This window comes from Theropithecus gelada, chromosome 14, assembly GCF_003255815.1.
Source record: "Theropithecus gelada isolate Dixy chromosome 14, Tgel_1.0, whole genome shotgun sequence".
In the NCBI taxonomy this organism is placed as follows: Eukaryota; Metazoa; Chordata; class Mammalia; order Primates; family Cercopithecidae; genus Theropithecus; species Theropithecus gelada.
Genome location: NC_037682.1, coordinates 37,649,295 through 37,666,623, shown reverse-complemented (window position 1 = coordinate 37,666,623; position 17,329 = coordinate 37,649,295). Strand labels below are relative to the sequence as shown.

The 17,329-nt window shown below is 42.1% G+C and overlaps 1 protein-coding gene across 5 annotated transcripts in view; it reads right to left on the bottom strand.

The window, feature by feature from the left end:
• The window catches only part of BDNF (brain derived neurotrophic factor), a 71,058-nt gene extending 54,918 nt beyond the window's left edge, over positions 1 to 16,140 (bottom strand). The window contains exon 1 of one of the 5 annotated variants that reach the window (XM_025358308.1): positions 15,476 to 16,140. In XM_025358308.1, coding sequence (XP_025214093.1) covers positions 15,476 to 15,478 — 3 coding nt within the window. In that variant the 5' untranslated portion in view covers positions 15,479 to 16,140. Of the gene's footprint in view, positions 1 to 13,507; positions 13,644 to 14,408; positions 14,843 to 15,475 lie in introns of those variants that run through there. The other 4 variants (XM_025358310.1, XM_025358311.1, XM_025358313.1 and 1 more) reach the window with 4 other exon arrangements.
• Positions 16,141 to 17,329: the final 1,189 nt, after the last annotated feature.

The window sequence follows — 17,329 nt, the reverse complement described above, 5'->3', positions numbered from 1 at the left end:
CGTTGCAATTTATATCTTATTTCATTTCATTCAACCTTAGTGAAGATGGAGAACAGCTGCTTACTAACCTCCTTGTGTTATTAAGTCACCACTCAGACTTTTCTCATAGCAAAAGATCAGATCTCACAACCTTTCTTCATAAACTCCGACTTTCAACCCATTAATCATTTCCCTTGGTCTACCCTGGACCTCCTCCAAGGTTTCTATATTTTTCTGAAAATGTGAAGCCCCAAACCAGACATGTGTGTGAAATTATCCAGGGCTCAGGAAACACAGGAGTCATGAATTATCTGAACACAGCTGTTGGGAAAAACTAAAGGGAAGATTCAATCAGATTGACAAATCCTCCCCTTGCAACTTGGAGACAGAGTAGTGGTTGTTTAATAAAAAGATGAGCCTTCATAACAAAGCTATGTCTTCTGTCTTTAGCTTTTAAATGAAGCATTATTTTCAAAACAAACAACTCTTGAATAGAACATTTAGCTTTCACTGTTTTCCTCCTCAACAAAATTGTTTAAGAACCAGTGGCTTTTCCGTACTCCATTTAAAATCCCAAGTTGTAGACCTTTAACATTTAAATTGGAGTTGTGCTTTCATATTCTCAGGTGCTTATTATATACTGATATAATTTCTCTCAAATATAAGGTCTATGAAATACTACACTACTTTGGAAGCTTTACCTTTCACCTAAATTGAAGCATTTCTTTTCATTTTGTCTGCACACAAAATCCAGTTAGAATAAAGTGAATAAAACTAAGTTGAATTCAGTAAAAAAGAATTATGCTAACCTATATGATACCTAGAATCAAGTCTTCATAAACTCATCAAGTATGTCTCCATTATGGCCTTACAACCCAATGTGACCAAATCATGGGATCAGCAGAGATATTGTTCCCATGACCCATGGTTGTCTGTTCAGGAGATATTCTATGGTGACTGTAAAATCAATCCAGTTGGTCCAACAAGATATGAAGCCAGATATAGAATAAAGTTTTAGCACTCTAAAAAAAAATGGGGTAGCAGAGGAGAATGTTTACTTCCTCTTCATAATATCACCTTGAGAAATCGTCCGGGGACTTTGTAACCAAAAAGAGACTACTACAAGTGTTTGCTGTAAGTAGGTACTACTGAAACTTTAGTCAGCCAGTGAGAGGGACCAAGGAGTGGTAAGTCTAGTTGGATATAGGAAAGGCTAATGCTGATACAGATGAATAGGACAAATATAATGTTTCATAAAAGTTGAAGACAGAGAGATGGGGTGGAATGGGGAATGAATTGGTGAGAGTACAGCTATGAATTTAAATTCCAACCCCCATAATTGTTTTTTTGTTTGGTTGGTAGTCACTGCCGTGTATGTACTCTGGGAAATTACTTCTTTTTTGCTGCTTGGACAGTAGTCATGACCTGGGAATGGGGGGTTGTGTGTGTGGGAGGTGAGATATTATATGGCTAGATAACCAATTTTGGAAGTCAGATGTCGATGCCATAATTCAAACTAAATATATTTCTGAGACACAGACTAAGACCATATAGTCAGTTTTCCTCAAGACAGTTTCCATGCTGAATTAGAAAAATGAAAACCAACACTTCCTTTATTACCAGATTTCATGTGTCTCCCAAATGCAGTAAAATGTTTAATATTGAGGATCTTTTATTTCATAGGCATGTTTTCCTGAAGGCCTTGAAAAGAATGAGCCAAACATATGACCATCCACTGGCCTTTTTAATTTAAGTAAGTTCCCAGTATAAACAACGAAGTTAGCTTTGCTTTGTTCATCCCTTTATGTTGATACTAAATACTGATTTGAACTACTATTCTCACATAATAAACATATTCTTATAGCATTATAACCAGATTGTGGATGTAGATCATGTTAGAACTACTTTGCAAGCCAGATTTCCATCACCTTCCATCTTGTCTGCACATAAAAACTAATTAGAGCAAAGTGAGTAAAAATAAGTTGAATTCTATAAAGAAGAATCATGCTAATCTACATGATGCCAATTTATCTCAAAAGTATGTACAAGTTTCACATATTCTTGACTATTTCTTAGATTAATTTTGTTTTCTAATGTTACTTTTTATCATTGTACTTTTGGAAATTCATATCGTTATTTATATGATTTTGCTCTCTGTTTCTAGAAAGCATTTATAAAACATCAGATTTACCCTTTAGTTAATCAATGTTTATAAGAGCACAATTTTAGAAGAGTATTTAGTAATGAAAGTTAATCACAAAAGCAGAATTATATGTATGGATATTATATGAGGAACAAAGAAATTGCTCCAAAGAGTATTTCGTTGTAACATAAGGAGGGTTTAAAAATAAAAATTTTAAATGAGCAAACGTTTTCTAACGTTTTAAGAGTAGGGATATTAATAAATACAAATAATTTTAGAAGTCCTCTTTTTTTTTTTTTTTTTTTGATACAGAGTTTCACTCTGTCGCCCAGGCTGGAGTGCAATGGTGTGATCTTGGTTCACTGCAACCTCCGCCTCCTGAGTTCAAGCGATTCTCCTGCCTCAGCCTCCCGAGTAGCTGGGACTACAGGCATATGCCACCATGCCCGGCTCATTTTTTAAGTTTTAGTAGAGACGGAGTTTCACCATATTGGTCAGGCTGGTCTCGAACTCCTGACCTCAGGTGATCCACCCGCCTCAGCATCCCAAAGAGCTGGGATTACAGGCGTGAGCCACCGTGCCTGGCTAGAATTCCTCTTTTATTTCTTGATCAGTTTGGGGAAAATATAGTAGTCGTCATCATTTTCTTGGGGTGGAGGACCAGGAGTGAAAAGAATTTTGTCACTGAAAATCAAATAAAGCTGTTGTCAAATCTCAGATAAAAGAACCAAATGAAGTAACTCTGAAACAAGTAATAATATAGGAATCAATGAAAACTTCAAGTTTCAAATTTTAGCTCGTGTCTCAATAGTCATAAAGTAACTACAGTATATTTAAGAAGTATAAAGTATAATTAGTTTTGTCCTACCATTTTGAAATTAATAATATCTTAGTAGAATGCTATTAAAGTGTTGTTATACTTATGTTTTAGTAATTAATCTGTTTTTAATTTTATTTTGAATATTAAAATAATTAAAATCTTGCACAGACTGTCCATTGTTTCCTTTTGATATGACTATTAGGAAATAGAAGAAATATCTTTGTCATATGATATTATTATTATTATTATTATTATTATTATTATTATTTTTAGACAGAGTCTTGCTCTGTCGCCCAGGCTGGAGTGCGGTGGCGTGATCTCTGCTCACTGCAAGCTCTGCCTCCCGGGTTCACGCCATTCTCCTGCCTCAACCTCCTGAGTAGCTGGGACTACAGGGGCCCGCCACCACTCCCGGCTAATTTTTTTGTATTTTTAGTAGAGACGGGGTTACCGTGTTAGCCAGGATGATCTCCATCTCCTGACCTCATGATCCGCCTGCCTCGGCCTCCCAAAGTGCTGGGGTTACAGGCGTGAGCCACCATGCCCGGCCTGTCGTATAATATTATTTTAAGGCCCAGATAGCAGTCAAAAGAACTTGGGTCCTAATTTGAACTGTCAGTTTCTGGTCATGTAACCTGGGCAAGTGACTTCACTAGCCCAGGATTGTTCAGATAGATACCGTAAGGGCCATATAATTGTTTATTGAATAAATTGAGAGATCTAACACTGTGCACGTCAGTTGTCCAATCAATAAAATGAGGTCAGTGGGCTACAAACTGAGTTTGCTAAATCTGGTGACACATTCAGACCTTATCTCAGAAAGAAGATATGATTTAGGTGATTTCAACGCATGAGGGGAATCAGTGAGCTAGATCATTTGTAAGGTACTTTTTCTATCTAAATTTGAACTCCTTTCAGGAACTGTAGATCATTTGGAAACTAAACTTGGAATTCATGCAATTATTTCCCGTGATTTTAGGGGAAATAATTGCATGAATTTCAAGTTTAATTTACCAAATGATCTACAGTTCCTGAGCCAAGGTAAGGATTTATAGTCTTCCAGCCATCATATTACTTAGTTATCTCTGACAAAGCTTTAGGTGGACTTTTTCATACATCAAAATGTCCTTCAAGATCATCTCTTTCTGCTAGGCTGCTTTCAGAGCTCTGGGACATATCAAATCCATTATGTGTTCATGGTATCCTTCCCTGAATAAATCAGAGTGGAGGTGGGATGAAGGCTCTCCATGGATTTCCGCATCTTTGATTACTTACATGACTTTGGCAGCTCTGCAGAGACCACTGACTTGTGTGCTATCTAAGACATAACGGTATGCATCCAATCCCTCATTTAAAACCACATCTTTCTAGGAGCTGCTTTCTAGGAGGAAGATGGATGAAGTAAATATATCAGGAAGATGCCCAAGTAGATACACGACTCCCTTACCCAGGATATATCCCAGCTTAGTTTCTAGAGCTAGTATCCAGAATTCTGAGTTGGTGCAAAGACACAAAGGACCCAGACACCAATTCCTGGCATGCTCCCAAATGAAATGCTATTTTCAGGAAAGTTGCAAGTTTGGAGTGGATCCTTTGGAGGAAGAGCATTGAATTGCACAAGGAAAGCCAATAAACATTTTAGTCCCCAACAGGGACTATAAGCCTTGTAATTACGTTTTAGACTGTGCTTGTCCATCCTCTTCTTCTCCGTATCTGTAAACAACATGTTAGCTTTGGAGGTTTGTCATCCACTGTGTGTCTTTGGAGAGGGTGTTCCTCATCACAGCATCTGCAGTATTATAGCCAGTAACAGCTCGAAAAGGCAAACTTATGAAATGGCTTCTAAACATACTAAGTCCTAATCCAAACAATTTATAACGTTTCTTAGTCAATAACTCTCAGAAGTCAACTGACTTGGAACTGCCCTAAACAAGTTAAGAAAGGAGTCAGACATCATCCATTGGGTTAATAAACTAAAGTGGAAGGAAGAACATGCAGGTGAAAAGTTTCAGATTCTAATATCTTCAGTGACTATATACTTATGTCTGGATAATTCTGTATCTTGATAGTGTTTTAAGTGTGATGATAATTATAATAATAACAGCTAAGAGTGAACAGTGATTTGTAGATTAGTGATTAAAAGAAGGGCGTTGACATTAGACAGACCTAAGTTTGAACCCAGCTTTGCCACTTATTGGATCTGCTAATTTAAGATAGTAAATTAATTACTGATGCCTCAGTTTCCTTATCTTTAAAAGAAAAATAATCATCTTTGCCTAGAAAGATTGTTGTGAGGATTCAATGAACTATGGAAATGCAGAATCCTCACCATAGTGAGCTCAACAAGGTTAGATTTTATTATTAATGTATATGATCCTCACCAAACATTTTAACACTTTTTCCGTTTTATGATTATGAAAACTGGGCTTCAAAAAGGATAGGTGACAATTAGCTATTTGAAAATCTCTCATCGGTTAGCAAAGATCGAAATGATTCTAAAGTAGCACTCCTGGAAATGAATTGTGAGATTCATGGCCATCTAAAGAGTTGTGGTCAAGATCTTGTAAGAAAATGTGCCTGTAAACCATCTGATAATGGGAGACCTAGATTAAATCTGGGTGGTAGCTATAACATGGGGAGGCATAAATTTATAGTGGACTTTGGAATCAGAAAACTTTGGGTTTCAAGTTTAGCTTCCCCACTTCAGATTTTGTGTGTCAGTTTGGGCAAGTTACTTAAATTCTCTGAGCTCTAGTTTTCTTCATCTATCTCTGAGAGTTGCTTTGAGGGTTAAGTAATATATGCCAAATACAAAACAAATAACAGCACTAGATGAACGCAGAATAAATGTCATCCCACATAATTACAATGTGCATATCCTTTCCCATGGTGTAGTAATGACCAACAGGAAGAGTTTCAGTAATCTGTTGGGTTAGTGAGGTCAGAACAGGTATTTTAAGCAATGCTGAGTTAATGACTAGAATCTGAACTTTTTATCTTTTTCAATGGAGTTATGGATTGCTAGTGTAATGGGGTTGTGCTGGTGATACTAAAGATAAACGTTAGAGTAATAGCAAGCTCAGTCAATAGAAACATGCTTACCATGCCCTGGCCTTCTCAGTATTTGGTCCTTTCCTCACTTGGCAGCTTGTCTAATGGCAAATGTGAATTTTAAACATTTTCTCCCAATGCCAGTTTCCTTTTGCCAGGAAGGAAACCACAATGGCTAATGTTGACATTGACTAAATTAACATTTCTGAATCTATGCTGTGTTAATAAGTGCTTCTCAAATGTTCTGTTGTTAAATATGTGTGGGAAATGCTACACAGTAGTATTTACGTGCTTTCTCACCAGTATACATCACAGACACCTTCATATTACATGTCAGTTTTATAGATACTTCAAAATACATTGATACTTATCATTACTTCAAAATCATAATTTTTTTTTTGCTGTTAGACCTTATTTAATGCATTAAAAAGCATATATATTTACTATATCACATATGTTATTTTAAATGTTTTTATGACTGTACATCAATTCCTTTGGCTTCCTTTGTAATCTTACATGTTTATTTCATTCACTTAGATTTTTTTGTTTTTGTTTTTGAGACAAAGTCTCACTGTGTCACCCAGGCTGTAGTGCAGTGGCTGATCTTGGCTCACTGCAACCTCTATCTCCCAGGTTCAAGTAATTCTTGTGCCTCAGCCTTCCAAGTAGGTGGGATTACAGGTACATGCCACCACGTCCAGCTAATTTTTTGTTTTTGGTAAAGACAGGGTTTTGCCATGTTGGCCAGGCTGATCTGGAACTCCTGACCTCAAGTGATCCACCCGCCCTGGCCTCCCACAGTGCTGAGATTACAGGCATGAGCCATCGCGCCTGGCCCCATTTAGACATTTTTATGAGAAGGGTTTACATAGGCTTTACCAGACTGCCAAGATAGTTGAGTCCATGGCATAAAAGTCATTACAACGAGCAATTCTTTTTTTTTTTTTTTTTCTTTTTTTGCATATCCAGCCCAGGTTGGAGTGCAATGGCATGATCTCGGCTCACTACAACCTCTGCCTCCCTGGTTCAAGTTATTCTCCTGCCTCAGCCTCCTGAGTAGCTGAGGTTACAGGCATGAACCACTAATTGTCTGTATTTTTAGTAGAGACAGGGTTTTGCCATATTGGCCAGGCTAGTCTGGAACTCCTGACCTCAAGTAATCCACTCACCTCGGCCTCCCAAAGTGTTGGGATTACAGGCATTAGCCACCATGCTGGGCATCAGAGCAATTCTTAAACATTGATTATGGAAGTTATTGGCAAGGAAGAAGTCCTTAGCAGAGGAGGAAGGTGAAAGCAGAAGAAATAATTGTTTCCTACTAAAGTAGCCAGAACAACAATGAGCATGCAAGGTAGAGAACAGTCAATTCAAGAGCCCCTGTATAATTAGAACTCCATCGCGACTTCCCTTTTTATTTCTCAATTTTCTCCACATTCCCTTTCTTTTCTCTATTCACTCACCCTGCAATGCCCTATCCCAAAGGCTTTGGATGTTTGTGGCACATTTCTGCAATCACCTGATTTGTGAATTTTTTCCTCGTAGTAACCTTATTACTTAGAGACAGGAGGTGGTTGATATATTTCCTTAAAGCTGCAGGAATCAATTCTAACTCCTTTTGGTACTGATGAGCAAGGTGCTCCAAGGAAATTTCTAGACAGCATAACATTATAACATGCACTCTGGGAGCAAAGATCTCAGAGCATTTTCTGCTGCTGTTTAGGAAAATTGTTGGATCGCCTTTCCGAGGATGCGAAGATTTTGGAGTGGATTTAATATTCACTCAGAGGTTAAAAACTTTGACAAAGTACATTTTACTTCCTGTAGTGGTCTCGGAAATGCCCACAGTGGATGAAAATGTCCCATACAAGCTACAGCTTTCTCCCAGCTTCAGGCTGAATTGTTAAATCCAGAGGTCACATGTCACTAAACTGCTGGTTTTTAGAAACTAGACTTTAAAGATTTTTTATTTTTAAATTAATATTTTGTAATATATTTTGCCATTTGTCTAAAATAGAATTCAAGAATGATGTCTGTTATCCCCAGTGCATCAGAAGTTATTTTAAATATGGCATCTTTATAAAAGTCAATAGCTGCCTCATCAAAGGGCAATCATGTCTAGTGTGGGTGGCTGTGCCAATTGTTTTTGAACTACTGCAGCAATCTAGCCAATCCCAGGGAATGGCTTGCAGTCTTCCTACACCCACATTTTTTTTCTTAATTATCTCCACCAGGCTGAGTTAGTTAAGGACAGATCTATAGCATTTCCTGGATGTCAAAATGCCCACACACCTTCTGCAATCCTTGGGCTACCCGCTCCCTTTCATGTTTCTTTTGGTTTGTCCATCTAATTATCTATTATCATGTGTATATAATGCATTATTCATGAGACCCACGCCATTTCAGGATGTAATATCTTTGAATTTAAAAGGAAATGACCTGAAAAATTAGAACTTCTGCTTGCCCAAAGAAAATAAACAGTAAATTTGATAGTGGGTCTTCCATTGCACCACCTGTTTTTAAAAATAATCCACAGAAATTTGAGATCACTCTCTAAATTAAAACTTTCTCAGTCATCATTCCATAAATGAACAGGTTCAACACCAAGATTCCTTCTATTCTGGGTTCGAATATATTACTTTGATTTTTTTCACGATATACTTCTTAACAAGTTAAAAATTTGTGGTACCCCAAATTGTAAATCATCAAAAGTTAGGGTAACTTAGCCTTACTTTCCCCAACACTGCAAGAAATGGTTATAGACTATATCTTTTATATCACTCAAACTTGGGATGGAAATGGAATATGGAGGTTATTCTGAGAACGTCTCTTTTGTTTTATGTGTGAGGAAGCAGAGATCAAGAGTGACTGATTGACGTTTTTAGGTACTGACAAGTGGTTGGAAGTAAAACCTAAACTCAGGCTTTTAATCTTATTCACTGTGTTCTCTTGAAAAAAGGAATCTTATGAGTCTAGAAGTCTGTCCCCTTCTAAGGATTGGAACAAATAAAGAGACCAGTCTTTGTCTCTAGGCCGCAAGATCCACCAAGATAGGGATCATTTGGTCTTATTTATTCTTGAATCTCCAGATTGTAATGCAGTTCCTAGCACATAATGGCAAATAATGTGTTGCAAATTAATACTTACAAAATAAAATTATGAATGCTGGAGTCTCTATAGAAAGTATACCTTTTGGGCAAAACGGGAAATGGTCAGCCAAGCTCATGATCCACATAAGTATCAGAACATCTACCAAGATAAACAGGTACCCAGCGTTCAAGACTGGGATGAAATTCCAGAGGGTCAAAAGAAAACAAGCCAGCATGAATTCATGTATCAGATATGGGCTGGGCTAAGTGACTTCTGAGAACCTTTCCAGACCCCAGATTCTATGACTCACAAGTAAAAGTAATGTACATCTTGGCTTTGGCTCTTGTTATTCTCTGTATTTGTTTTTTTGGGGAATTAGCAACTATGACTTAGATGGTATGTCAACTAGAGGAAGAGTTCTGCTGTCTTTGAGTTTCTAACTGAGGCAGAGGGAAACACTGTCTTAGGAATGCTAGTTAAAACTTTCCATTAGGACTGAGAATTTCGAAAACTATTTGTAGACAATGTTTTTAATTTAATTAAATAAATCAAAATAGGAGAAAATAATGTCTACAGCTCCTCTGATGCCTTAGTGGAGTTTAAGGCAGCCTGGTCTAGAGAGGATCAAACACAAATTTCCTTAAAATTTGAAGAAAGATTCTGAGTTAGTCTTTACATCTTACTGGTAGTGTAGTATTAGATAATTCTGCACCTTACTTTTCTCATCTGTAAAAGGTGATTGGTGATTCCTCCCTTACATGACTGATAAGGAAATCAAATGAAACCTGTAAAGAGCTGTCAAAGTACTATATGAATCTAAAGTGTTATTACTAGGAAATACAAATAAAGTCTGCACTGCCGCAGAAAAATATCTTCTAGGACTATTTTATAATGTTGGAAAGAAAGAAGAAAAAAATATCCAGCAGAATTTTAAAAACTCAGAATGAACACTCTAAAAATTACCAAATGAGATTAGAGGCAGGGATAAAGAATTCATCCTTCCATCTCTGCACCATAGTGTTTCAGGGGTATTAATCTTTATGAAACACGTGTATCTTTCTCAAAAGACACTTGTTAAAGCAGCAGCTCTACATTCCAAAGTAAAAGAGGAAAGATGTCATATTTTTGAAACTATAATCACCTTTAAGCCAAAAAGGGGAGAAATATTTTTGTTGTTGAAAAATTTAATCTTTCTTGCTTTAAGACCTCTATTTCCATAGCACTCAATGATGGTAAGCTTTCACTAGATGCTAATGTTTATTTTTATTGCTAAGTACTACGCAATGTTCTTGACATAGATTATGGCATGTAAATTTAAGAGACTCACTGCTTGTTAAATTCCCACTAGAAAACACACACAGAGACACACACGCCCATACACACACACACACACACACACACACACACAGAGCAGTAGCAGATCAGCAGAGAAAGACACCAGCCAAAGAAAGATAATTTGAGATACTTCTGAGGTAGCAGTTGTAAAATTAAAATAAGCAACTCATTAAATTATCCATAGAGTGAAAAGAAAGCTGCAAAAATAGATATTTTTCTGGCAAGTCAGTGCTTTTCAGAACAAATTTAGTTTTCAGCAGAGCTTTTAAATCTGATGATATCAGTTCATATTCATTAGAGTTATTTAAATGGTTAGACTAGTTTGTCTTAATTAAAATCAAAGAGTAGCTTTACTGGCCTTTGATAGAAGTATATTTAATAAAAAATATGCTCAGTTAGACATCATTTTAACTGACAGATTGTAAGCAATATGATCAAGTGAATGTTACTTGAGCAAGTTTGAGTCTGGTCCCAAAAATCACAGAATTAAAAAATAAAAACCCTTTGTAAATCATGCTTTAATGCTGGTTTTCCCTTATTTCTGTTTGTTGGCTGATTATCTATTTCGTGGTCATCCAGTCCCTTGCCTTCTTTCTCTCACTGCCTGATTTTGGAATGTTGTTTCTTACTAAAGCTTCCCCTAGAGGACAGGCCAGGAAAAGGAAAGAAACTAAATTCACCAGCTTCTCTTCTTATTAAGAATTTAGATCAGAGATTTGATGGGGAAAGAGACTGGCAAATGAAACGGGAAGCTTATGTATGTTGATTTTAGATATTTAAAAGCCTTCTTTCCAATGTACAATAGACAATTGAAAAATAATATTTTATAAGCCAACTAATCACTTGCTTTTAAAATCCCCACTTACTACCTTGAGCATATACATTAGATTATGTTTTAAAATAACTAGTACTCTGGTTCAATCAAATGAAAATGCTATATGCAAAGAGAACGTCATAATGATACCTCCTATTTTTGGAGTGCCTGCTTCCCAGTTTGCAAAGCCCTTATGGACATTCTCTTCAATCCTCCAAAAATTGCTGTGTTGTAGGTCTTACTATCAATGACACTGAAAAAGCTACTGGCAGGATGCATATATTCTCATCTGAATCAATACTGGTATACTCCATTGGGGGAGCTAGACCAAGCTAAAATCTCACATACAGAAATATTAATATGCAAGACCAGGGGGTATAAAAGTAGGCTAGGTTACTGTTGATTTAATAGCAGCTAGGTTAAAATTCTCTCTTTCCTCTTTCTTCCCTTCTCTCTGTCACCTTCTAGTCTTCTGACTGATTCCAAGCAGGACAATTGGAATGTCTTGCCTTCATGCTGAAGAGCTCTTGGTAAATACACATAAACAGTGAATATCAGGTGCAGCATTCTTAAAGTGATATTCATTTCCACAACACTTTAGGTGAAACCATGTCATCTTACAAGTCGAGTCTGTGTGTGTGTGTGTGTGTGTGTGTGTGTGTAGAGGATGACGTGACACTTTTGAGGTTTATTTAAGTTGTTAAAGATCTCAAGGTTACAAGACTTAGACTGTTAAGCATTTTTCCTCCCAGGGACACGAAATCTACAATTTTCTCAGTTCAATTGTCAGCTAAATTGGCAAGTCAACTAAAAGGATAATATTCCCTTAACGATGCATTCATTTGAAGCCCTAGCAACTGTATTAGGCAGCAGCGAGTATTCTCTAGCAAGGGATGGCGCGGGGAGAGGGAACTCTGCAATTTAGAGTGACAGATGATTTCTTTCCCATCCATCAAGCTGCCTCAAAATGTCACAATATTTACACCTCTTTCTTGGTGAATTAGAATCCAGAGACAAGCAGACAGAAAGAAAAAAATAATAATTCCGGCCGGTTGCCGCCTGATTGGGAAAAGCAAGCGTTGCACCTTTAAATTCTGCTCCTCCATTCCCCGTTCCGCGAACCCCCCCTCCCTTCCCGGGATTTTGCAATAAATCTCCCAGTTCTGCGTTCAGCCCTGCAGATCCGTATTTAAAACAGCACCATCTGGGAAGGGTGGGTGGCGATGGTGATGCGGGCGCCTTGGAGTTCCTTTGCAGCACGCTTGGAATTGCATCAGACTGATCAGAAATCCCCCCGCCCCCAAGCCCAGCCCCTCCCGCCACGCTCCTTGGCCCGCCCCTCCCCTCCCCTCCCTTCGCGTAGATCTGACTGAGAAAACGACTGGATCTCGGAACAATCTGTGCCCCATTCGCTGCAGGCTTGCTCCGTAAACCCTGCCCTACGCTCCCTTTGTGTGCCGAGCAGCCTATCACCGTCATCTGATCCTAGCGCCTGTTTTTTATTTTTTCCTTCTAAATTTCCACAATATCCTCGCGTCGCCTATGAATCCACCTGCGCAGAGTTGGGATTCTTTCTTTCGTTCGTTAAAACAGCCGAGTCTTGAGTTTCGGAAATAGGTTTTTCCTACGTTCCCCTCACCCCTACCCCAAGCCCTTGCCTTTTAATTAAGAAGAGCTGATCCGGGGAGGAGTCCAGAACCACCAAGCCCTGGGGCGAAAACTGCCACCGGGCACGGCTCTGTGGCCGGAACAAAAGGCCTGAGAAGGGGGTGGGGGTGAGGGTTATAGGAATTGTGGAGAGGCTGGTGGCCCCCGCCCAGGGGCGCCTAAGTCCCTGAGCTTCCCGAAGAGTGGCAAGAGGACAACGCAGCCGCGCGTTCCGGCAGTTCGCGGTCCCTCGGGGGTGCAGGCGGGGGCGGGAGAGGTAGAACACTGGCTGGGCGGCTCCGCGCCGCTTCCATCTCACCCGCCAAGCCCCCCACCTCCACCCCACGCCAGTCGCCAGGCCCACCCGGGTGGCGGCGGTGGCTCAGCGACTAGCCAGCCACCCTCCACCGATGCCTCTGGACGCAACCTCGCCCTGGCAGGGCGGTCTACGCGACCAGCTGATTGGTGGCTCTGTCCAGCCGCCGCACGGAGCTACGAATGTTCTTCTCCACCGACTCTAGCCGCCCAGGCCCCCTCGCCCGGCCCGCTCCCTGGCTCTTCGGTCCGGAAAGGACCTTCTACTCCCAGGCGGAGGCCCCCCTTTCCCTGAGTTACCCCGACTGACTCGGACCTGGGCTCAGTGAGGCATCCGGCCCGGCTGGGGAGCGGAGCGCGGTCTCGGCAGCTCCCCTTCCCTTGAGAAAGCGGGAGCCCTCTAAGCCAGCGCCCGAAACTCGCGGGAAGGGAGGACAGAAGGAAAAAAAAAAAAAGAAAACACACACACACACACACACACACACACAGAGAGAGAGAGAGAGAGAGAGAAAGAAACATCCAGCGAGGAGCGAGGGCGACGGAGAGGAAGAGATAGAATGAGGGAGGGATGGAGGCTGGAGGAGGGGGCGGGGTGGAAGAAGGGGGGCGGGAAGGAGGGAGGGAGGGGGAAAGAGAGGGAGGGAGGGATACAGAGAGAATGAATCCTTCTCACTAGAAGAGCTGAAATTACCTTGATTCATTTTTGTGTTGGAGGTTTAGCTTTACCTCCTTCCCTCTTCCCAACCTCCACCTCCTGTTTCCCCACCGCACACCACCTCCACCGCCTAATTCTAAATGCTACAAAGTCAAATCTTAGGAAATCGAATGTTGTGCAAAAGCTTCATAATTAGTAATGAATCTACTGTACACACACACACGCGCACGCACACACACCAGCAAAGAGAACGGAAAAGAGGGAGGTGAAGGGGAGAAAAAGAGAGATAAATCTTACATTTGAATCAGACATTTGCAGGTCCAAGTTAACTAAACTCATTATATCCGCAGGAAGACTGAGTTTCTTTTTTTTTTTTTTTTCCTTCTCGCTTTGCCCCAGGGTTCTCACCTAGGGCAATTCAAACTGAGCAAATACCAAGAAACAACCCCCTCTCATGCTCCCCCTCTACCTCCTCCCCTCCACCACGCGTCCTCTCCGGAAGACAGAGTATCAAAATAGCTCAAGAATTGGGGATGCAGGGGGTCCCCGCCCCGGTGCTTACCTTCTTTGCGGCTTACACCACCCCGGTGGCTAGATCCTGGAGATAAACACTTGCATTTCCCAAAGTTAACCCAGTATACCAACCCGGAGCTTGCCAAGAGTCTATTCCAGCCTACACCGCTAGGAAGCCAACTTCAGCGAGCTCAATGAGGGGACCAAACTGGGGCTCGCTTTCCAAACGCTCCGCTCCAAAATCTGACTCTCTCTCCAGCCCCGATCTCAGTGTGAGCCGAACCTCAGAAAAGACGCTTTTTAAGGGCGACACGGGGTTGGCTTTACAGCGGGGCCAAGAAGACTACCTGGGGGTACCGCCACCTCGGACAAATCCGTTGGCTCTGTCCAAGGTGCTGAATGGACTCCGATCGCCCGGATTACACACCCGGCACAGCAGGAGGAAAAGGCTTTAAAATCTCTAATTAAGTGATACTTGATATTGCTCTAGACGGTTTCTTCCACTTCCTTACGTTTTGTCACGTGCGGATGGCTTTGCCAAAGCCATCCGGTTAATAGTTGATCACATGTTGATGAGAACCTTTTCTTCTACGGGAGGATTACCCATTTCATTACCAGTGATATGCACTTCTGACTTATTTCTCTCCCCCAACCCCAACCCCCATCTACACCTAAACTCCCAGTCTCTACCCCACCCTTATCCCCACTCCACCCCCTAACCCCAACCTCTAACGGCATTATTGTTTTTAGATGGAAATTAACCCCCTTGCAAATGTCAATTACATGCCCACATATAAATCATAGAATATGATCATACACCATACACATAAAGAAAAAGAATGGAATGCAAGACGGCTGGGAGACAAGCATCAGCCTTGAACAGCCAATATAACATCCCCCCCTCCCAGCTCCAAGTTTGTTCCACGCAGCTCCACATAGCTGTGTTAAATCTCAAATGATTCCAATTAAAGTTGCACTGTGTAAAAACCCGATTCCCCTGGCCTGAGTAGCTGCTGTTCTTTGGTGTGTGAAGTGCTAGGAAGAGCCGTGATATGCCCGTTGTTAAGCAACATGTCAAGATTTTTCAATTATAATGCAGGGTTTATTGCTACTCACCATTGTGCCTTTGCTGTCCTGGAGACTCAAGTGTCTTAAAATCTCGTCTCCCCAACAGATGCTGGAAGGTAATGTGTCTTGTTTGAAGTCATCATGTGAGAAGTTCGGCTTTGCTCAGTGGATCGCCCACCACTTGGTGTGACTTATGAATCTAATAACCCTTTGCAATATCCGCAAGCTTAAACTCTCAACCACCTTGGCGACTACAGAAGACAAAGCAACTGGCATCGATGTCGAAAAACCTATAGATTTACGCAAACGCCCTCACTCCGAGAGACACGTTTCCTTTTGAGTTCTTACGTGATTCTAATGAATGAGCGAGGTTACCAATGATTGTCCAACTGCCCTGCTATGTATGTAGCAGGTGTTTCCTAGGGCTGACTTCTAACCGCCCGTCACTGGGTCCTGGCACAGAAAGTTCCCAGAGAAAGTGAGGAGTTTCAGGGTACCCCTACAAACAAAACAAAACAAAAACAAAAACCCAGCCTGCACACCGCTCCCTTGCCCACTACCCAGGTCACACCTGGGGCTCCGGCGAAGCTGAATTCGGCTCAGGAGATTTCCCTGTCGCCAGGTAAGAAAACCTTCGCCTTGTCAGGCTAGGGCGGGAAGACCGCTGGGGAACTTGTTGCTTATCAGCGCCAGCGGACTACCGCTTTAATAATAATACCAGAAAAGCGCAGAAGGGAGGGGGTGGGGGGCGGTAACGGCGACGACTAACCTTGCTGTTTACGTGACCGACGCACTGTGACTCCCTGGGTAAAAAAAGGAAACTTCTTAGAAAAGTTCATGCCCCTCCCCCTCCCCCATCATGACTAAGGGTCTCCAGCCGATGAGGTCGTGAGTGATGATCAAATGGGGACTGGGGGGAGGGGGGCGAGTAAGTGACTTGTCCTTGGGAACATCTGCATGCGTCGAAGCGCTCATCAGCCCAACAACTTTCCCTTTTCCTCTTAGGTACTGATGACTAGGCGAGAGGCACCAAGGCGAGCCACTAGTTGCCCACAGAAACCTGTGTAAGCCGAGCTCTCGAGCGGCTGAGTTGAAGGAAGTTATGACTGCGTTTGCTTTAATGGGTTATGGCTTCCCAAATGTGAGTTAACAGCCCCGGTGCGCAGCTAGGTCGGAAGGCGAGACGCGGAGAGCGGAGCCGCCGGCCAAGGCAGGGAGAGAAGGGGAGGCGGCAGGTTGGGCGCTCAGCGGCTGCTCGGTGCTGCTTCCCCGGAGTCGGTTCCTTATCCTGCTGGGGCTGCCCCGCCGCCCGGGTGCCGGGGTGCCGGGGTGAGCGCGGCGGGAGCCGGGGCTGGGGTGGCGAGCCTCGGAGGGGGCTCTCCCAGGAAGCCACGCGGTTAGCGCCCGCGCTTCACCACCAGTGGCTGCGCAGGCTGGGAAGCGGAGAGGTCACGTGTTGGCGGAAAGTAACTTGGAGGCGAAAGGATGAACTTTGAGAAAAGGAAAAAAAGCACAATGAAACAAACCACCCCCTTGGAGTGTCAAATAGAGGGGGAGGCGGGAGGGGATGGGGGAGGGGCGCCGCTTTCCGCTGGAGACGTGGGGACGACTCCGGAAATCTCGGGAAATAGGCAATAAGTCTAGCTTTGGCAACGTCCCCCAGCCCAGGGAGGCGCTAACGCAAGGTATCTTTCCACTGAAGCTGCCCTTTGCCTATCCTCAGCCATTGCTAGCACAGCCGAGCAGAGGAACCGGGGAAGAATGTAGACCAGTTGTTATGGAGATGCCTGTCGCTCTGAGGAGCGCTAGTGCCCTGGGAAGTCCCTAGACGCATTTCAGGTTTCGTCGTTTTGGCACTGACACCCTGATTTTACTCGATCTGATTTCCCACCAAGGGGAGCC